Source organism: Pongo abelii, chromosome 19, assembly GCF_028885655.2.
Source record: "Pongo abelii isolate AG06213 chromosome 19, NHGRI_mPonAbe1-v2.0_pri, whole genome shotgun sequence".
Lineage (NCBI taxonomy): Eukaryota > Metazoa > Chordata > Mammalia > Primates > Hominidae > Pongo > Pongo abelii.
The window spans coordinates 27,240,739-27,259,545 of NC_072004.2; the positions used below are offsets into that span (position 1 = coordinate 27,240,739).

Genomic DNA, 18,807 nt, shown 5'->3' on the forward strand with positions numbered 1-18,807 from the left:
GTGTGTTGAGTTGTGCACACCTTTCCAGCCTGGGTGCCTGCAGTGCATGCATGTGTGTTCTTGTGTGTGTGTGTGTGTCTGAATTCCTCCCTCACTCCTTGCTCTCCTCTTAGCGGTCCCATATGGTGAAGCTCTTCTGCCTTGAGCCCTCTGGGCTGGTGGGCTTCAGTAGGGTCTGTCCCCATGGTCCCTGGGTCATTTCTTTGTGGTGGGTGATGGCAAGCACACAGCTGCTTTTTGCAGAGAGAACTGGCAGAAGCTGAGGATGTGGTAGGCTCGGGAAGCTGCATGTCCTGTTGAGTTCATGGCAGGAGGCCCATTATCAGGAGAAGGAACCAGGAACTGGCCCAGATGAAGGAAAACCTTTGCCTTCTGGAGAAAGGAGGGCCACTGCCCTTCAGGGAGCACTTGCAGGCTCCATCCCCGAGGAGGGACCCCCACTCAAGGCGCTTGGTGGAGGCATTGGGAGGAAAGAGCAGCCATGGGCACCGTTGGAGGCAGAGGCATTCTGACTCAAGGGACGGGCCCACCTCTGGTTTCTGGTGCTGTTGACTTAAGCACGTGGTGAGTGTTGTGCCCTTGGGCATGTGTGCACTGAGATCTTGAGGACTTCCGTTAGAGAAGTGTCTGTCTTCTTTCTGTGGGATAGTTTTTTGGAACTGCCTCACGTGTGCCCTGTGTTACGGTCAGAACGTTTGTGTCTCCCCAAAATTCCTATGTTGACATTCTAACCCTCCATGGGATGGTGGCATTATGAGGTGGGGCCTTGGGGAGGTGATTATGTTTTGCGAGTGGAGCCTCACGGGTGGGATTAGGGCCCTTATGAAGGGGACCCTAGAAAGCTCTCTCACCCCTTTGGCTAGGTGAGGATGCAGTAAGGAGACGCCATCTATGAACCAGGAAGTGGGTCCTCCCCAGACACCGCATCTGTGGTGCCTTGACCTTGGACTTGCAGCCTCCAGAGCTGTGAGAAATAAGCAACTGTTTATAAGCCACCTAGTTTAGGGTAATTTTTAAATAGCCCAAACTGGAGGAGACATTATGTTTTTATGCACATAGCTCTAGGAATTATGTTAATAAACAATAGAAACTCTTTTTTTTTTTTTTGAGATGGAGTCTCACTCTGTCACCCAGGCTGGAGTGCAGTGGTGGGATCTCAGCTCACTGCAAGCTCCACCTCCCGGGTTGACGCCATTCTCCTGCCTCAGCCTCCCGAGTAGCTGGGACTACAGGCTCCTGCCACCACACCCGGCTAATTTTTTTGTATTTTTAGTAGAGACGGGGTTTCACTGTGTTAGCCAGGGTTGTCTCAATCTCCTGACCTTGTGATCCACCCACTTCGGCCTCTCAAAGTGCTGGGATTACAGGCGTGAGCCACCGCGCCCGGCCTAGAAACTCTTTTTAAAAAACATACAGGATTCCATGTTTCAGAAGTCTTTTAGACATGATTGTTTTCATTAGCTTTTTCAGTTATGTTAAGTTAATGTGTGTGCTAGAGACCAGGAGGTGTTCGGGGATGCTCCCAAGCCTGAGGTGACAGGGGTGCTCCCAAGCCTGAGGTGCCATGGTCTGTTGAGGCCAAGACGCCCTGTGGACAGGAGGTGTCATGGTGTAGGCTGAGGCGGCTGAGATAAGCCCCCATCATCAGAGCAGGAGTACTGGGGGATGGGAAGTTACGTGGAGGCCATGAAGCTGGCCTGGGGGTGTGGATGGGACTACCTTCCAGTGCAGAGGCTTGGGGCTTAGAGGTGGGCAGATCTGAAATGCCTTAGGGAGACACACCAGGGAATGTCACCCGTTGAGAGCCCTTGGCCTGCAAAAGCTGCTGCTGCACAGAGGCTTTAGTTTTCTAACTTAACGCAAGCAATAAATCTATGATCCTGCTTGCCTCTGAGGAGGCAGGGGGATACGGTGTCCCCACTTTTGGGGGGCAGGCATCCCATCCCTGCTGATACCTGGGACCCAGATCCACTGAATGGGAGAGCCCCGGCCAGGCTCTGGCCCCCAGCCCTGCCTGCTGCTCCACCCTTGCTGGCCTTCTTCCTGGAGGCTGGGCCCCGGTCTCCATCACCCTGCAGACCTCCCATTCCTCCTTCCTAACCCGGCTTCCCTGGATCTGGCCCTTTGTCTGCCCAGGCTGGGATGCCCTTGAGATTCACTCTCCTGTTTGCCTCTCCGCTCCTCTCCTGTTTGTACTCAGAGAACGGCTCTGGGAAACTGTAAACCATCCAGCGGGAAGAACGTGTGCCTGCATCCTCATGGTGGCCCTTTGAGGCTGTGCCTGCCTTGTTTGGTCTCTCCTGAATCCCCCAGGTGCTTTGAGAGGCTGGCTGCACAGGGCTCATTTTTGACCTTTTGCTGGACTGTGCTGCTCTGCCTGCTGACCCTCATCCTTTAGGTTTCCGCTCAGCACCAGGTCCTCAGGAAGCTGCCTCCCTGCCCTGCCACTGTGTCCCCTAGCATCTGCCCTTTTCCCTCCAGAACTATCCATGGCCAGTGACTAGCCAGCCATCTGGATGTTCACTGGGGCAGTGATTCTCTGCCCTCAGCTGGAGCCCAGGAGGCATGAAGGGCTGGCTCTGTGTTGTTCACCAGGTGCCTGTGCACAGGGCAGACACCTCCGTCCCAAAGTGGAGTGCTGTCTTGTCTTGCAGGGTGAACCCTCACCAGCACACTTTTACTGAGCAGGTGCGGCGTCTGGTGCATTGCGATGCCCACAGTGACCAAGGCTTCGAAGGGCTCGGAGTCTAGTGGGCTGGAGCAGTGAGCACGAACAGGATCCCGTGTGAGGAGTGCTTTATCAGAGGTATTTGCAGCCGCCCTGGGAGCACAGAGGAGGGACAGGAAATTCTGGGGAGGTGGGTTGGCAGGGAGTGTGGGCATTGTCAGGACGATGGAGGAACTGCTGTATTCTGATCATTTGTTTATGAATGTATCTGCTCCCCTGGGCCGACTGCTCCCACTATGATGTGATGCACTGCTGTTACTTGGGTATCCTGAGTCTCAGCAAAGGGCCTAGAGCCCAGTAGGTGCACAGACAATGTAAGTTGCATGACAATCCAGATGAATTTGTGCAGATAAACACCTGGCTCATTGATCTGCTCTTGTCTGGCAAATCCATGTGAAATGGCTCCAGATGTTATTTCCAAAGTTCTTTCCAGAACAATTGGAGGTGGTGAGTCTCCCACCCTGAGGCCAAGCCCAGCCCCACCGTGGGGTTGACTCCCACCGGGGAACTGAGCTCAGCCCTCCCATCAGACTTGCCCCATCCAGAGAAGTGGCAACACGACAGAATCTTCCAGAAGCTCCCAAAGGGGAAGGAGGCACCCAGGTCAAATTTCATCTGAGTAATTTCTGGTCGGTGGTGGTTATCCCATGGGAAGCAGCACTTCCCTGCCTCTAAATTCTGCTCCTCTGTGGCAATACAAAGCCTTTCTCAGCCGCCTCCACACTGACTTTACTCTTGGATTTTGACTGAAATCCTTCCTGTTTTCTAACTCTGTGGCTGGGAAGAAGGCCTGGACCCCTCCCAGATGTTTCTCAACGGTCTGGGTTGTCAGGATTTGGGGTTTCTGCATGCCAGGGACGTCTGGGATGTGTTAGTTGATTGTGCTGGTGGATTTTGATTCTTAAAACTCACTGAGTAATGTAGACAAGCTCATAAATCCAAGTATTTGTTTTGCAGTAACTGGATTCCAGTAACTGGAATTTTATGTTAAGTTGTGGGGTTGTTTTCTGTCGGTTTATTCAGATGGATATAATGCTGCTCTCTGGGTGTGCAAGGTCTGCCTAGGTGTGGCAGGGGGACAAGGCCAAGTGGCAACTTCTGATTCCACATCCTCCAAGCCAGGGAAGAGGCAGTGCTGTGCTTCACGGAGCGCACGTGGGTATCGGCTACCCTGGGACACTAGCAGGCCTGAAGTGTTAAGAAATGTGAGGAGTGGCCGGGCGCGGTGGCTCACGCCTGTAATCCCAGCACTTTGGGAGGCTGAGGTGGGCGGATCACTAGGTCGAGAGATCGAGACCATCCTGGATAACATGGTGAAACCCCATCTCTACTAAAAAAAAATACAAAAAATTAGCGGATGTGGTGGCAGGCGCCTGTAGTCCCAGCTACTCGGGAGGCTGAGGCAGGAGAATGGCATGAACCCGGGAGGCAGCGCTTGCAGTGAGCCGAGATTGCGCCACTGCACTCCAGCCTGGGCAACAGAGTGAGACACTGTCTCAAAAAAAAAAAAAAAAGAAATGTGAGGAGCTCTTTTCCAGAGGATCGGGTCAAAGCCTGGCCTCTGCATGAGTCAGCCAGATGGCCCCTAACCTAGGGTGAGCATGGACAGGCAGGCTCCCCTATCACCCTCGCCCCTCCAACCAGCTCACTGTGGCTAGCATGGGTCTAGGAGGTGCCTACTGTGTCAGGTGCTGGCCACCCACATACAGGTGGACATCTGCCACCAGGCTGCTGGGCTATTGAGGGACAAAGAAGTCCTGGACAGTCACACCCATGTGTGTGGGGGACTGGGGTTCTTGGGAGGGTGCTCTTGGTTTACATGGTGATGAGTGGCCCCACCACTTGGGTCTGCTCACACACAGAGTGAGGTGGGGGACTTGTTTCCTTCCAAACGTGTATTTGAAGTAGACAATTACTAAGAGGGTTTCCTGAGTTAGACTTAAGATGTTTTTGAGGGATTGGTACCATCTTCTCTCTTTCCTTTCATTTTGCAATATTCTATATTATGATCCCTTTGAATATCTGATGGAGATGCAGAGACATTCTCCTTTGCACCTGTGCCTTGTGTTGGGGGGGATATCTTAAATGGGGGGCAGGTTGACAACAAGGTAAAGAGACAACAAGGTACGTCCTATACATAGATTATGTAAGTAATGTTAGGGATGGGAGCTGGCGCCCCGAGACGAAGCAGCAGGTGGGGCCCCAGCGGGTCTCACTGACTCTGGGCTTGATTCTCTGGACTGTGAAGTGGGCAGTAAGGCCTGGCTGGCCCTACTCACAGGCTGTTCGGAGGAACATGTGAGTCAAGGGACGTAAAAGGACTCTGTCAGCTCCTGAGTGCTTCATCAACATTAGTCAGTGCCACAGCTGATTCAGTGTCCTATTTGTGAAGATTAAGTCCACCTTGATTGATTTCTGAGAGGCTCAAAAGTTAAACCTGTGATCTCCAGAGCCAGGCTGATGTGAATTCAGACCTCAGCTCCACTGCCTCTCTGTGCTTCAGTTTCCTGGTCTGCCACATGAGGACAATAACTGAAACTCATCAAGGGGTTGTGTGAGGATCAGATTCATATCTGAGCACGTGAATCATGCCCATACGATAAGAATCCCTTGAGGGAGATAATGATTTATTTATTTATTTATTTATTTATTTACTTACTTACTTATTTATATTCTTTCTTGTAGAGATGGGGGTCTTACTGTTGCCCAGGCTGTTTTCCAACTCACAACCTCAAATAAGCCTGCCAACTTCGCCTCCCAAAGTGCTGGGAATTCAGGCGTCGGCCGCTGTGCCTGGCCCCAACGATAATTTTTCGAGAAAAGAAAATCATTACATGGAAAGAATGAGAGAGAAAGAGTAAAACTGAATATCTGGGGATGAAAACTTCAAGAGTTTTTAGGGGCTGTTGTCTTGAAGTGTGGTTCAGTGTTCTTGGGCAGATCTGGCGTGGGGAGGTGAGGATCTGTGAAGAGAGTGAGAACAGCAAATAGATAAGAGCATGGAGATGGCCGCCCTCTGACATCAGCGGAGGGACCATGCAGCGACATCGAATCCTACCTGTGCCACACGGGCACACAGAGACGGCTGCTCTGGCTCGAATGGGAGCATCTTGAGCCTTATCCCCATTCCTGAGTTCATGTTCAACAGAGGATGGTCTGGAGGGTTTAACTTCCCTTTTAGGAGGCACCTGGCTGAGGAAATGGTGCTGTGGGAGGCAGTCTGGGTGCAGCCAAGAGCCTTGGGGTCTCCGCAACCCCAGTCGACCTGCCACAAAGGCCTGTGCAAATACTGGAGTTTGTGAGAGTGACTATCTTGGTTGACTGATTCTTGATTGATTGATTATTGATTGTTGACTGATTCTTGATTGATTGATTATTGATTGGTTGATGCCCTCAACAATTAATTTTATAGCGCCTTTTGGGTGCTGGCCTCCCTGAGGCTGTTTGACCCAGCTCCCTGTCACCTTCTCACCCATTTGCTGCTATTTTTCTTCTTGTCTCTTCAGACTTTTCTTGACCCCTGATACAGAAATGAGTGTGGAACCCTCCCTCTGCCTTTAGGCTCCCTCTGCACCTTCCTGGAGTTACTTTCCTGTACCTCATGTCATCCTGATTGGATCTACGGTTCCTGTTGATTTTCCTTTCCTCTTGCACTGCAGTGTACATTCATGAATGTTTTCTGTGTTCCCAATTGTATCCAGGGCCAGATCAGTTTCTGCCCTGTTGTAGGTTTCCAGGACATATTTATAGGCTTACAAAATGTTTCAGCTCTGGGTATTAATGAATACCGGTGGAACTAATGAGGGAATAAAAGGCAGAAGTATTTAGTTTGGTGAGTATTAACTTGTGGTTAACTTTGCATCTTTACAAACATCTGGTTTGTTGGAGGTGGTGAAGGTCCCTGCGGGTGAGCTCTTTCCCTTCCCTTTCCCGATGAGACTTATCTGAGGCTTGCCCTGTGGGTGGCTTTTGCGGGTAAAGATTGGTAATGACACCTTTCCTCTAGGTTTCTTTTGTCAAGCATGGGGCTGCAGGATGCTGTGGCTAGTAGCCCTGGTAAGATGAGTGTGATTTGAAACGGGGCTTGTGGAGACCATCCAGGAAAACAGCACAGCAGGATTTCTATTGCAAGGTTGGACGTTCTTGTCTTCAGTCAACATTGGCCAGGCTCCAGTAGGACCATAGAATTGGCACGCCCCATGACACTGTGAAGGAAAAAGAGCCTGTGTAAGTACACCAGGCTGAACTGGGATACAATACATGAGCTAGATTTTTGTTTGTTTGTTTGTTTTTGAGATGGAGTTTTGCTCTTGTTGCCCAGGCTAGAGTGCAATGCTGTGGTCTCGGCTCACTGCAACCTCCGCCTCCCAGGTTCAAGTGATTCTCCTGCCTCAGCTTCCCAAGTAGCTGGGATTACAGGTGCCCACCACCACGCCCGGCTAATTTTTATAGTTTTAGTGGAGGTGGGGTTTCACCATGTTGGCCAGGCTGGTCTTGAACTCCTGACCTCAGATGATCCACCCACCTCAGCCTCCTAAAGTGCTGGGATTATAGCCGTGAGCCACTGCACCTGACCCACATGAGCTAGATTTTTATTTGTGTGTGTTTGTGTATCTTCACAGGAAATCATTTTAGCCCTTGCTCTTGTCAGTGTAGTAGGAGGAGGATGGACCTGGCCCATCTCCTTAGGTGCTGCCGCATGTGTAGATGGGGCATTAGCAGGGTAGGGGATGCTGTTTACTGAGTTGGAGCCGGGAGCCGGGCACAGTCACTGTGGGTGTAGATGGGGTAGAGGCAGGATGTGGGGATGCTGCAGCTCACTGAGTTGAGATGGGGTCCTGATAGTCACTGCAGGTGCAGATAAGGCAGAGGCAGGATGGGAAGATGCTGCTCACTGAGTTGAGATGGGGTCCTGGCAGTCACTGCAAGTTTAGACGGGACAGAGGTAGGATGTGAGGACTCTGCTCACTGAGTTGAGATGGGGTCCTGGCAGTCACTGCAAGTGTAGATGGGAGCCTGGCAGAGTCAGGGATGGGCTGCTCCACAGGAAGCTGTGGCCCTGGACAGTTGCACCCTATTTCTGTTCCTCAGTGCCGTGATCTTTACAATTTGTACATTAGAGTAGTTAATCTCTAGGATTTTCTCTTTCTTAATAGACTATATAGAGACCACTCCACAAATAGACAATTTCATAGTGTTCTCTAGTAATAATTCACATATGTCATACACTTTTGCATTTTGATCCCTTTGTGTACATGCTACCTGGAGACAACAAGGTATTCCCTTTACATAGATTATGTAAGTAATCATGCATCACAGTGATGTGACGTTTTGGTAGAGGTGTTCTTTCTTTGGCTTATTTCTGGGGAAGCAGTAGAGCATGGTGGAGCTGAGGTGGATGGTGGAGACAGTCTGCCAGCATTCCTGCTCTGCCTCTTTCTGCTTAGAGTCATTGTGAGGAATAGCAGGGTAAATACACATGAAACACAAACACTGAGGAGCTCCAGAAAGTGTTCAATGGTGTCAGTAATGACGACGATGATGATGATGTTGTTAGTGATGGTGATGAGGGTGACAATGGTATGCCGATAATGATGTTGTAATTGATGGTGATGACGGTAACGATGATGGTGATGGTGGATGGTGGCATAATTGATGATGATGGTATATTAGTGATGATGGTGTTGATGGGGATGGTGATGATGATGGTATGATGTTGGTGAAGACGGTGATGGTGAAGATGATCATGATGGTGATGGTGAGTGGTGATGGTGTAATTGATGGAGATGATGATGGTGATGGTGTGGTTGATGGTGACAGCGGCACTAGTGATTATGTAGACATGATGATGGTGATGGTGATGATGTTGATGAATGGTGACAATGATGGTGATGATGATGGTGAAGACAGTAATGATAGTGCTGTGACTGGTGATGGTGATAGTGGTAGTGTAGTTGATGGTGATAGTAACAATGGCAATGGTAACGATTGTGATGATGATGCTGATCGTAATGATACTGATGGTGATGATAGATGGAGAAGGGTTAGGGGCATATTCTGTGATGCAGGCCAGTATTTCTACCATTCCTTTTCTGGCTCATCCTTGGACTTTCAGGTCCCTGACTTTCACATTTTAACCTCCTATTTACATGCAAATTTCATGTGTGGTTAAGTTGAAAGAAAACATTTCATGTTTTAAAAACTGTTATGTTAACATGTAAGGGCCCTGTTATCTCTACTCTTGGAACTTTAAGTAAGGGAAAGAAAAGATAGAAATGACATTGAGCAATGGGGTTAAGTGTCCAGTTGTGGTTTTTCTTACACTGCTCAAAACCTTGCTGGTGTGCTCATACCATCAGTTAGGACTCTGAGGCAATCCGTTCTCACTACATGTCACTGAGTTCCCTTGGGTGGCCTAACATGGTCCAATTGCCACTGATATCCCAAACTGGTTGTATTTCACAGAGGACAGAGGAAGGCGCTGTTATGGGTGAGTCTCGGCATTCTGGAGTTGAGTAGATTCAGCCCCAAAAGTTACAAGTTTTGTGGGACTTGGTCCCTGGAAGAAGGAAGATCCAGGGAGGATCCAGGGTCAGACCACGCATAAATGCTCCCCATTTGAGAGATGGTTTTCTGGGATCTAATAGTGGAATCAGCGAGACTATCATGGAATTAGACAGGATGGCACAGAATAAAGAAGTGCTGCAACAAGAGAGACAGCTGTAGGGAAGGCCTAAAGGAGATGAGAGTTGAGAAAGGAAGCAAGGAGAAAGGAGAAAAGAAGCAAGGAGAAAGCTGAGAAAGGAGAAAAGAAGCAAGGAGAAAGCTGAGAAAGGAGACCAGAGGGAAAATGGGATTAAGGGAGTTTTGTAAGAAAGATTTGGTAATGGGTTATTCCACACGGTTAACCCAACATTATTAAGCACCTGCTAGGAGAGAAAGATGAGAGTTTTGTGTCCTGTCTTTGAGTCTGACAGAGTCAGCAATACACTAAGTGATTACAGAAAAAAGTTTGGAGATAGACGGGCAGGTCGGTAGGTGTGTGTTTTTTGCTTTGGGCCAGATGCAGTATTAGGACTCCAGGAGAACATGGTAGTTATTTAAAACTAACAAGGCAACAATGGGATCATGGGGTCGAGCAGTGAATGTGACTGCCTTGTCTGGCGGTCCCCCGCTGTGGGTCAGTCACTCCCCTCCTGCCTTGTGGAGCCTGTTACTGGGACACAGAGAGGCTGGCAAACTTGACAGTTGATGCTAGGAGAAGCAGAGGGTGACTCACAGGCTTGTTTATAACTTGGTCAATATGTGTCAAGTGTATAAAAGATTCTGACAACCCTGTAAGACAGTGGCCTGGATTCCCAAGGCTCGTGGAGACGTGAAGAATAGCAGTTCCAAGACAACATATAAAAATGTTGGGCGTTTGCAAGCCAGACAGCTCTGTGCTGTAACTGCTGTAGCGGGAGCCAGGATTCTTAAACATGAGTCTGGAAACCTCGTCTGACAAGGGAACTGATGTGTGGTTTGCAGACTGTCAGCTGTGGAGCTGAGTGTTCAGGCAAAGCCATGAGAAGGGGCCTGCCACACACCAGCTCAGATGCCAGAGGGTAAGCTGGGCTGGAGGAGGGACAGGCTCCTTACAGGAAAATGCTTTTGGTGGCGCCTACTTGCATGGAATGTCATTGACTCTCACTTGAGATTTTTCAGCTTTTCAGTTTTGCAAGTTGATGGATGAAAAGTGATGTCTCCTTTTTATTATGTTTTTCATTCATCTGGTGATTACATGAGGTTGAACATCTAAAAAGATACAGAAAAGCTGCCTGCAGCATTTCTGTTTACTTAGCAAAGCAGCCTTTCAAATCCTTTGCTCATTGCTTATTTAATAATTAGATTATTTTAGGGCGTGGTGAGGTGGCTTATGCTTGTAATCCCAGCATTTTGGGACGCCGAGGCAGGAGAATCGATTGAAACCGGGAGTTCGAGACCAGCCTAGGCATCAAAACAAGACCCCATTTCTACAAAAAATTTAAAAATCGGCCTGCACAGTGGCACGCGCCAGTGGTCCCAGCTACTCTAGAGGCTGAGGCAGGAGGATTGCTTGCACCTGGAAATTTGAGGCTGCAGTGAGCTGTGATCATGCCACTGCACTCCAGCCCGGGTGACAGAGTGAGACCTCATCTCTAAAAAGAAAAAAAATAAATAAATAACATTTTGAAAATTAATAAATTTAAAAATCATTTTTTTAAATTTCTAAGACTTCACTATATTATGAATACTAAATCTTATCTGTGATATTAGGCAGAACTTTTGCCAATTTCTGATGACATTTGTCCTCAGAAAAGGTCAGTTTCTTATCTTTCCACTTTGTACATTGCAAACATTCCAGTCAGTTGCTTGTCTAAGTTTGTTTGTGGCCTGTTTGTCACACAAAAGTTGTAATGTTTGGTTTGTTCAGATCTACTCATCTTTTCATTTAGTTCATACTCTTGTTCCTTGTTTTAGAATGCCTGCCCTTCTCCAAGGTCACAAAGATGTTCTCTGATATTTATTCTAATATTCATTTCAGCTTTTCCAATTCCGAATCAGTTCCATGATTGATGCATCTAAAATTCATGGTATTTCTGTTATTATTATGATGATGTTTTTCATGGAGTAACCAGTGTTCCCAGTTTTATTGTCTGGCTCCTCCTTTCTTTCTGAGTTGTGATGTGTCTCTCCAGTGTCATTTTCTCTCCTATGGATGAGGACACCGCATATGTCCGTCTGTCACAAAGTTTATTTCATACAATACAGAGTGCTGTATATCTGTTAGTCTTGCCTTTTATAAGAACTCTCACATGTGAAATAGTTTAAGATCATAATTTTTCAATAGCTACCTAATATTTTGTTTGTATATATATGTTATTTTATCTTTTTATTGCTTAGGTAAACTTTTCTTTTCATGGCAGAGAGGAATCTTGGCTATCACCCTGTTCTACTCCTAATTACAGAAGGGGAAATGGGTGCCAGAGGAAATGGAGAGGGACTGGAGTGAGCATGTGAGTTCAGACTCCTGAGGTCCCTGGACACCTGCTCCTGGTCCTGGTGTGTAGCTCATGGTGGATGTTTGCTTTAGTGGGCTCATGCATATGGAGCCCCAGTTTTTGCACCAGGCACAGAAGAGCCTTTGCACACCAGCTCACTGGCTGTTCCAGTCCAGCTCTGGGAGGTGGGCTCTGCCCACGTAGAGCTGGGCTGGCAGCTGATGTCACTGCTTAACCTGCTCTGTCACCCAGGGCAGGCAGCTTCTGCTCTGTGCTGCAGTTTGCTATTCGTACAACGGAGTGAGAATGTGCCTTTCTCCTGGTCCCCATGGGAACAGGTGGAACAAGGCGTCTAAAGTACATGGAGCTTCGTGGAAGGCACCGTAGCAGCCAATAACGGGGCTGCATGGGTGGAGCCTCTCCCAGCCAGCAGGGCATGTGTCTTCTGCAGGGGGAGGTGCGGCGGCCGGCGGGCTCCAGGCAGTGTGCCTGGGCCCCGGTTCTGCAGCCCGAGTTCTCCAGGTTCTTCCTGTGGGTCCAGCTCCATGCTCAGAGGAGGAGGTTCCAGAGGCTGAGGCATTTTCCTTCTCTTGCTTCGTTCACAGGAGTGGGAAGGTCTGCGCCAGAAGCCCCTGGGAGAATTCACTTACCTTTCTGTTGGTCAAAATTGGGTCCTTACCCCATTCTGAGAGCCTCAGGCAAGGAGAATGAACAGGGTTGCCCTCGTGCTGCGGGTCTCGGGCACCCACTGCTAGGGTCCTAGAAGACCCTAAAGGGCTCCTGTCAGTGTGGTTTGTATTCATCACGATTTACCCTATTAGAAATGAGAAACTGATGAGTATTTAAAATATTTAAGCCAGTTAAAAGCAATGGTAATGAACCAATTATATGTTAAAATGAACATATGCTTAATAAAAAATAACTGTATGTTTCAAAACAACAAAATGAGAGGAGGGGCATTTTTTTGTGATTCTGTTACGCAGCCTTAATCAAGAGGCTGGTTCCCCCTGCATGCAGTCTTCTGCAATGTTTGGTTTGAAGCATTGAAAACAATCTAGCACCATAAACATATCTACTTGGAAAAGGAAGCATTTTAATAGGCTTTTCAGGCCATTGTAGATAATCCATTTTGATTCTACACCAGAACTCAAGTGACAGTTGCTTGAAGTTCAATTTCACTGTGGAATCTGAAATTGTATCAGTAGAGTTTTTCCTACTCTGTTTTATTAAAATCCACTGGCCTGTCTTGCACACCAAGTGTATCTTTTACCCGGTGTGGAACACCATGCACTGGACATTTGGAAATTATTGGTTCACTGACAATTTCGCAGAACTTCTAATTGTTGACATATTTGTTATACAATCTCAGGAAAATCCCCACATTTGTTAATATTATTGTTGATTTTAACAGAAATATCCTAGGAGTTGTTAGGCCCTGGTGACGGGTACAAGTCTTTTTTTTTTTTTTTTTTAAGACAGAGTCTTACTCTGTCACCCAGGGCATGATCTCGGCTCACTGCAACCTCTGCCTCCTGGGTTCAGGAGATTCATGTGCCTCAGCCTCCCAAGTAGCTGGGATTACAGACATGCATCATCATGCCCAGCTAATTTTTTGTATTTTTAGTAGAGATGGGGTTTGACTATGTTGGCCAGGCTAGTCTCAAACTCCTGACCTCAAGTGATCTGCCCACCTCAGCCTCCCAAAGTGTTGAGATTACACGCGTGAGCCACCGCATCTGGCCTGGGTACTAGTCTTCTAAAATTCTAATTTTCACTTGAAATCTCAAATTTTGACATTGGTTTATGATGACAGACTCACTTCATTTTTGAGAAAATGACAAGCACTTGAGTCTGAATAACCGCATTTTGTCTGCTAGGAGTTCTTTGAAATAAAAATGACATTCCCTGAGAAGGTGGCTGGTTTAGCTGCCAGCTCACACAAGTGCTATTCCAAAAAGGAGGCAGGTCTGCGTGGCTGAGGGTCAAAGTGACCTGTGGCCTCTTCTGGGCCTGTGTGCTTCAGAGATGGATTTTGGTGTGAAGTTCTTCTGCTGTTTTGGAGCCTCCCTTGTGGCCAGCACCTTCACAGCCCCAAATCCCTAAGTGGTGATCAGGTAATGAGGTCTCCACAGCCTGTGGGCCTGTTGGCTATGGGCTTCTGAAAGCAGACCTGGAACAGGTCAGGATTGGGACACAGTTGTCCAGCACATGAATCCTCAGTCTCATGCACAAACCCCAGTCTCACATTAGTAAAACAGGTGAAGATAGGTAGCTTCTTTCCAGGGTGTGGTGGAAATTTGGTAATACCCATGCAGAGCAAGCTTTTAGGTGCTGAGTGTATCAGCTGCCTGTCACTCCTGTTAGTGCTGCTATTGTGAGACCCTGGTCATGCACCACAGAGACGCTGTCGCTTGATGAGCTTGCAGCCCATCAGGAGAGATGGACACAGGGAGATCATCATGATGTGACAAGCCATGATGACCTGCCATGATGGGTCAGTGGCACAGAAGGGTGTGAATTCAGGAATGGAGGCAGCTGAGCTGGGCCCAGGAGGTGGGTGCAGGATGGCGTGAATGAGGAGCTGAGGTTGGTATGGGCAGGGTTAGGGCAGGCAGGGGTAGGGCAGGCAGGGAGCTGTCTCCTGTGGGTGGCAGGATAGGAAGCTGGGCCTGGGCACTGTTAGATTCATATTCTGTAATATGTCAGAAAGGCAGGGAGAGTATGGGTGGATGAAAACACTGAATTTGATGCGCAGACGGGCTGGAGTCCCACCTTCATGGACCACGGCTGCCCCCTTGGCTGAGTCACCCTTACAGTTTCTCCCCGAGAGGTGCTTACGAGGAGCAAGTGCAGTAACATACGGGAAAGTATCTTGTATACTGCCTGCTGCGGTGCTGACCAGAGCTGGGCCACAGATAGATTGACGGTGGACTTGCTACTCTGAGGATTACCCATACTGCTGGCAATTGAGTGTGAAGTCCTAGTCCAAACACATGTAAAACTTTGAGGGTCACTTGTCTACGTACCAGCAACAATGGCCCTGCCTCTCAGGATTGTAGTCTTGGCTCATGGGCAGTTTATATGATTTCACTACAATAATTGAATTTAATGATTTTGCCCTACGGTGCCGATGGCTGTCTGGTGGCCGAGTAGGCCACCCACCATGGATGTATCATACCAGTGCCACCCTTGCACTGACCAGGGCCATTTTTTTGTGTTGAGTTGGAATGTTGCATGACAAATGATTCCCAAAGTTAGTACCTTAGCATAACAGTAAGCATCTGTTATCTCCCACTGTGTCAATGATCAGAAATTTGGGACATAGGTGACTGAGCAGTTCTGGCTCAGGGTCTCTGGAGAGGCTGCACCATCTGAAGGCTTGGTTGGGGTTGGAGACCAGCTTCCGAGGTGGTGCACTTCTGTGGCTGGGAAGCTGGGGCCAGCTGTTGGTGGGAAGCCTCAGCTCCTCTCCATGGGGGCCTCTCCATAGGGCTGCTTGAGTGTCCTCACAACATGGCGTCTGGCTGTCCTCAGAATGAGTGATCCTGGAGACCAGGACAGAAGCCATGATGCCTTTTAGCCACAAAAGTCACACACCGTCCCCTCTGCCAGGTTGCACTGTCACACAGCCCAGCTGATTCACTGTGGGAGGGGGCTATACACCGGCATGGGGGCCAAGAGATGAGGTCACCCAGGCCATCTGGAAGGCTAACTGCTGCATGATGTCGTGGTCTTGTGACATGCTGCTAAACGTGTGTGGGCAGAATTCTTTGCCTGACTCTAACTCAGCCAGAGGCCAGAAGCCTGCCCACCGCCCTTCTCCTTATCTCAGTCCTTTGTGCTGGCCTCTGCCAGGGGTGGTTTCTGTCTGAACTTTTAATCTTGTGTGGAAGCCCCTTGTTTCCCAATGGCAAGTCTCTCTTGATTTGAAAATCACTGATCACCTTTGTGTGTTTTGCCCATTAGAAGGTGTAGGATAAATACATGTCTTTGTGAATAATCTTACAAACCTCAAGGTATAGAACGACAATTCAGCAATTCAAAAACATAGATCATACAAAGATAACAACCTAGCTGTAACTACTGGAGTTCTAATAATTGCCATGCATGGGCAAGTGACCTTATCTGTTTCATCCTCATTCAACCCTACTCAAACCTTTTTGACTTTGATACGTCATTGAAAACAGAGTGCAGGAGGGGGAGTCACATGGTGTCGACACGCAGAGCTGGGATGTGGGGCCCCTCTCCCTGCCTTCCGAGGCCTTGGTCTTCAGGTCCCACACACTTCTGCATGTGGACATTGCTTTCTAGTTTCAAAACAGGGTCCTTTGAAGGATTCCATTTGACCCATGATAGCTCCGTGGGAGGAAACAAAGACCCAGCTAGAGGGGCAGAGCCTGGATAGGAGGCTTTGGTCACTGTTCCCCAACCCAAGTCTCTTTCCTTCCTCCCACAGCTGTCCCTGTGGGCTGGCAAACATGGGGAAAGGAGGGCATGTACCCGACGCTCCCTTGGAACTGGTACAGGAGGCTGTGTTGGGATTATTAGGTGTGCTGCTTCATTTCTCTTTCCCTATCCTGCAAGGCCTGCCTGCAGCATGCTCGTGGTGCTCGTGGGGAGGTTTATGCCTCATCATCACAGCTGCAGCCTCTGGGCAGAAGGGCCTGTGAAATCCACATTAGTTCCAGCTCCGCATTGCATTGTTAGGGCCTCCAAAGGGACACAGGACTCGAAGGGACACAGGACTCAAAGGGACACAGGACTTGCTCCGTTCTCACAGTGGCCCCTCTGGAAGGATTCTCCTATAGGAATTTAGACATGAATTTATTCTGACAGTCAGTTCTCAGGTTGGCAGGAAGTGGGAGCACTTCCGAAATCCAGATGCACGACTTTCTCACAAATTTAAAGACTCCAATCCGGTCTTTCATGGACACTTTAAATTCTGATTCTTAAGGGGCATTTTCCAGTTTCTCTTCTTTTTTCAGGGATCAGCTATAATTTCTGGGCATACATGAATGCTTTCTGCTGCTGAAATTCTTCTTTAGGGATCCAGTTTGGCTGGACGTACATACCCCTTGAAAAACCAATCTGCTCGTGACCCTGCTCCCAAGACATTCCTACCTGAGCCACCTGAGCTGTTGCTAACAGACAACAGTTGTAACTCTGCTCTTGCACACCACATCCTCACTGCCTTCTGTCCACACTGCCGTGTGTCATAAGTAAAAATCTCCCTCGTGCCAGAGAGAGACCACCTATGGGATCTTCAAGCCAGAGAGTTTGAAGGATTGAGAGGGTTTGAAGATGTAAGAATTCTTGCTAGAGAGACTGCTCGACACACATTCTTTCTCTCTTTTTTCTTTCCAGCCTGCAAGTATTCCTGCCACAAGAAATGTGAAGCCAAGGTAAGCATTCCGTTGCTTTCCCATGGGACTTTTTATAGCTGACTTGGCCTTCATTGAATGATATGTGTGGGGGGGCCTCTTTGGACTGCAGCCACGGAAAGAAAACTCTTTAGGAAAGCCAGGGCTGGGATACGGTGTATACCTTTCATCTCAAGGATAAACCAAAGAGCTTTGAAATCCACGGTTTTAATTATGGAAAATAATTCTTAAGAATTTGATTTCAGATAAGAATTCAACAGTTGTCCCCTGGCCACATCAACGGCTCCTTCTCAGTGGCGCACAGTCCCTGGTTTCTCACTGCCTTGTCATACTGCCTCTCAGCGGAGAGAGGGCAGGAGCAGGGATGTCCAGGGCATTCCCCTGGCCTGGGGACTTTTCTGCCTCATTTTGGAGATAGTTGTGCATAGATGGATTGGGGTTTTCAGCTGCCACGGAAACCTGGGAACCCTGGAGTAAGGTTTAGTGATGTTCACTGAGGTTTGTGAGTCTCTGGAGAGGTTAAATTGCCCGAAGACCTCTATGACCAAAGGAGGCCTGGCTATGTCCTGTTGGGCTTAGGGTTTTGGTGAGTGGGGAAGTGAGGTGGCCTGGAAGTGCCATGTGGGAAGTGACAGACACCCCAAGGAAGAAGCACATGGTTTTCTACCTTGTCTTGGTGCTCGCACCTTCAGATCTCCTGGGGATGGTGGCTGTATTTACGGAATCCCCAGGTATGATTTGGGTTTGCAGTCGGGGTGTCAGCAGTGTTTTGCCCTATCTACTGTTTGGCCCTGCCTATGGGGGCTCCGTAGGTGTCCTGACAGGTTGTCCCCATGGCTGTAGGTCCAGGGAAGAGGAGTTTTAGAGTCTTGGGATTTTGCTACTGTTACAGACCTTATGGGGCAGCTGTTTTGATCATTTCCAGCCCTGCCTTGGGCTCCGAGTGGAAGGCTGTGCTGGAAGCTGACTTCATGTTACCATGAACTCACTGCGTGTGGGTCTGCTTTCCATGTGAGGACTAGGGGGGTTGGTTTCCCCGACACTCCCGATCTCAGGCATACACAAACACACACATGCATAAATACGCACATGTGTGTGCACATAAATACACACGCACACAAACACATTTGTGCTCACACACACACATGCATATGTGTGCACACAAATACACACACACACACACAAAGTTGGAAGAACCAGACTAGTATAGCTCTATTTCTTTTCTCCCAAGAGACTTTTTAAAGTTTTCATTATGGAGAATGCTGAGCACGTGCAGGAGCAGAGAGGATGGCACAGGGCCTTGCTGCCCGCTTCCTGAACCCCAGACCAGCAGCCCCTGTGACCTGGCCACACCTCCTTGCTGGCTGTCTCCTCCAGATGTCACGTGGGGTGCACTTCTCGGGCCTCCTGGGGGCTGTGTGGAGTGCTTCTCCTCTTGCTTTCCACCCTGCTCTGGAGAGGGCTTCCCCTTTTCCAGAGGAGTAGGCGTTTCTTGTTCACACACTCTTAGGTGTAGCTGATTTCTGACCATGGTTTATTTGAGGTTTTTTGTCCACAGATAGGCTCCTTTCCTGGGGTGCTGTGCACCTTCAGTGGTGTGGGAGCAGTGCTTCTGAATGCAGTGGTGAGTGGGAAGATTGCACCTTTGGGGGAGCATTTCAGACTTGGAGAGCTTCCC

General features: G+C 48.7%; 1 protein-coding gene across 2 annotated transcripts in view; it reads left to right on the forward strand.

Moving 5' to 3' along the window:
- Positions 1-18,807, forward strand: part of LOC129051290 (tensin-3-like) — a 157,757-nt gene that overhangs the window by 38,799 nt on the left and 100,151 nt on the right. For both annotated transcript variants that reach the window (XM_063718488.1, XM_063718487.1), the window contains one exon: positions 17,113-17,150. In XM_063718488.1, coding sequence (XP_063574558.1) covers positions 17,113-17,150 — 38 coding nt within the window. The remainder of the gene's footprint in view (positions 1-17,112; positions 17,151-18,807) is intronic.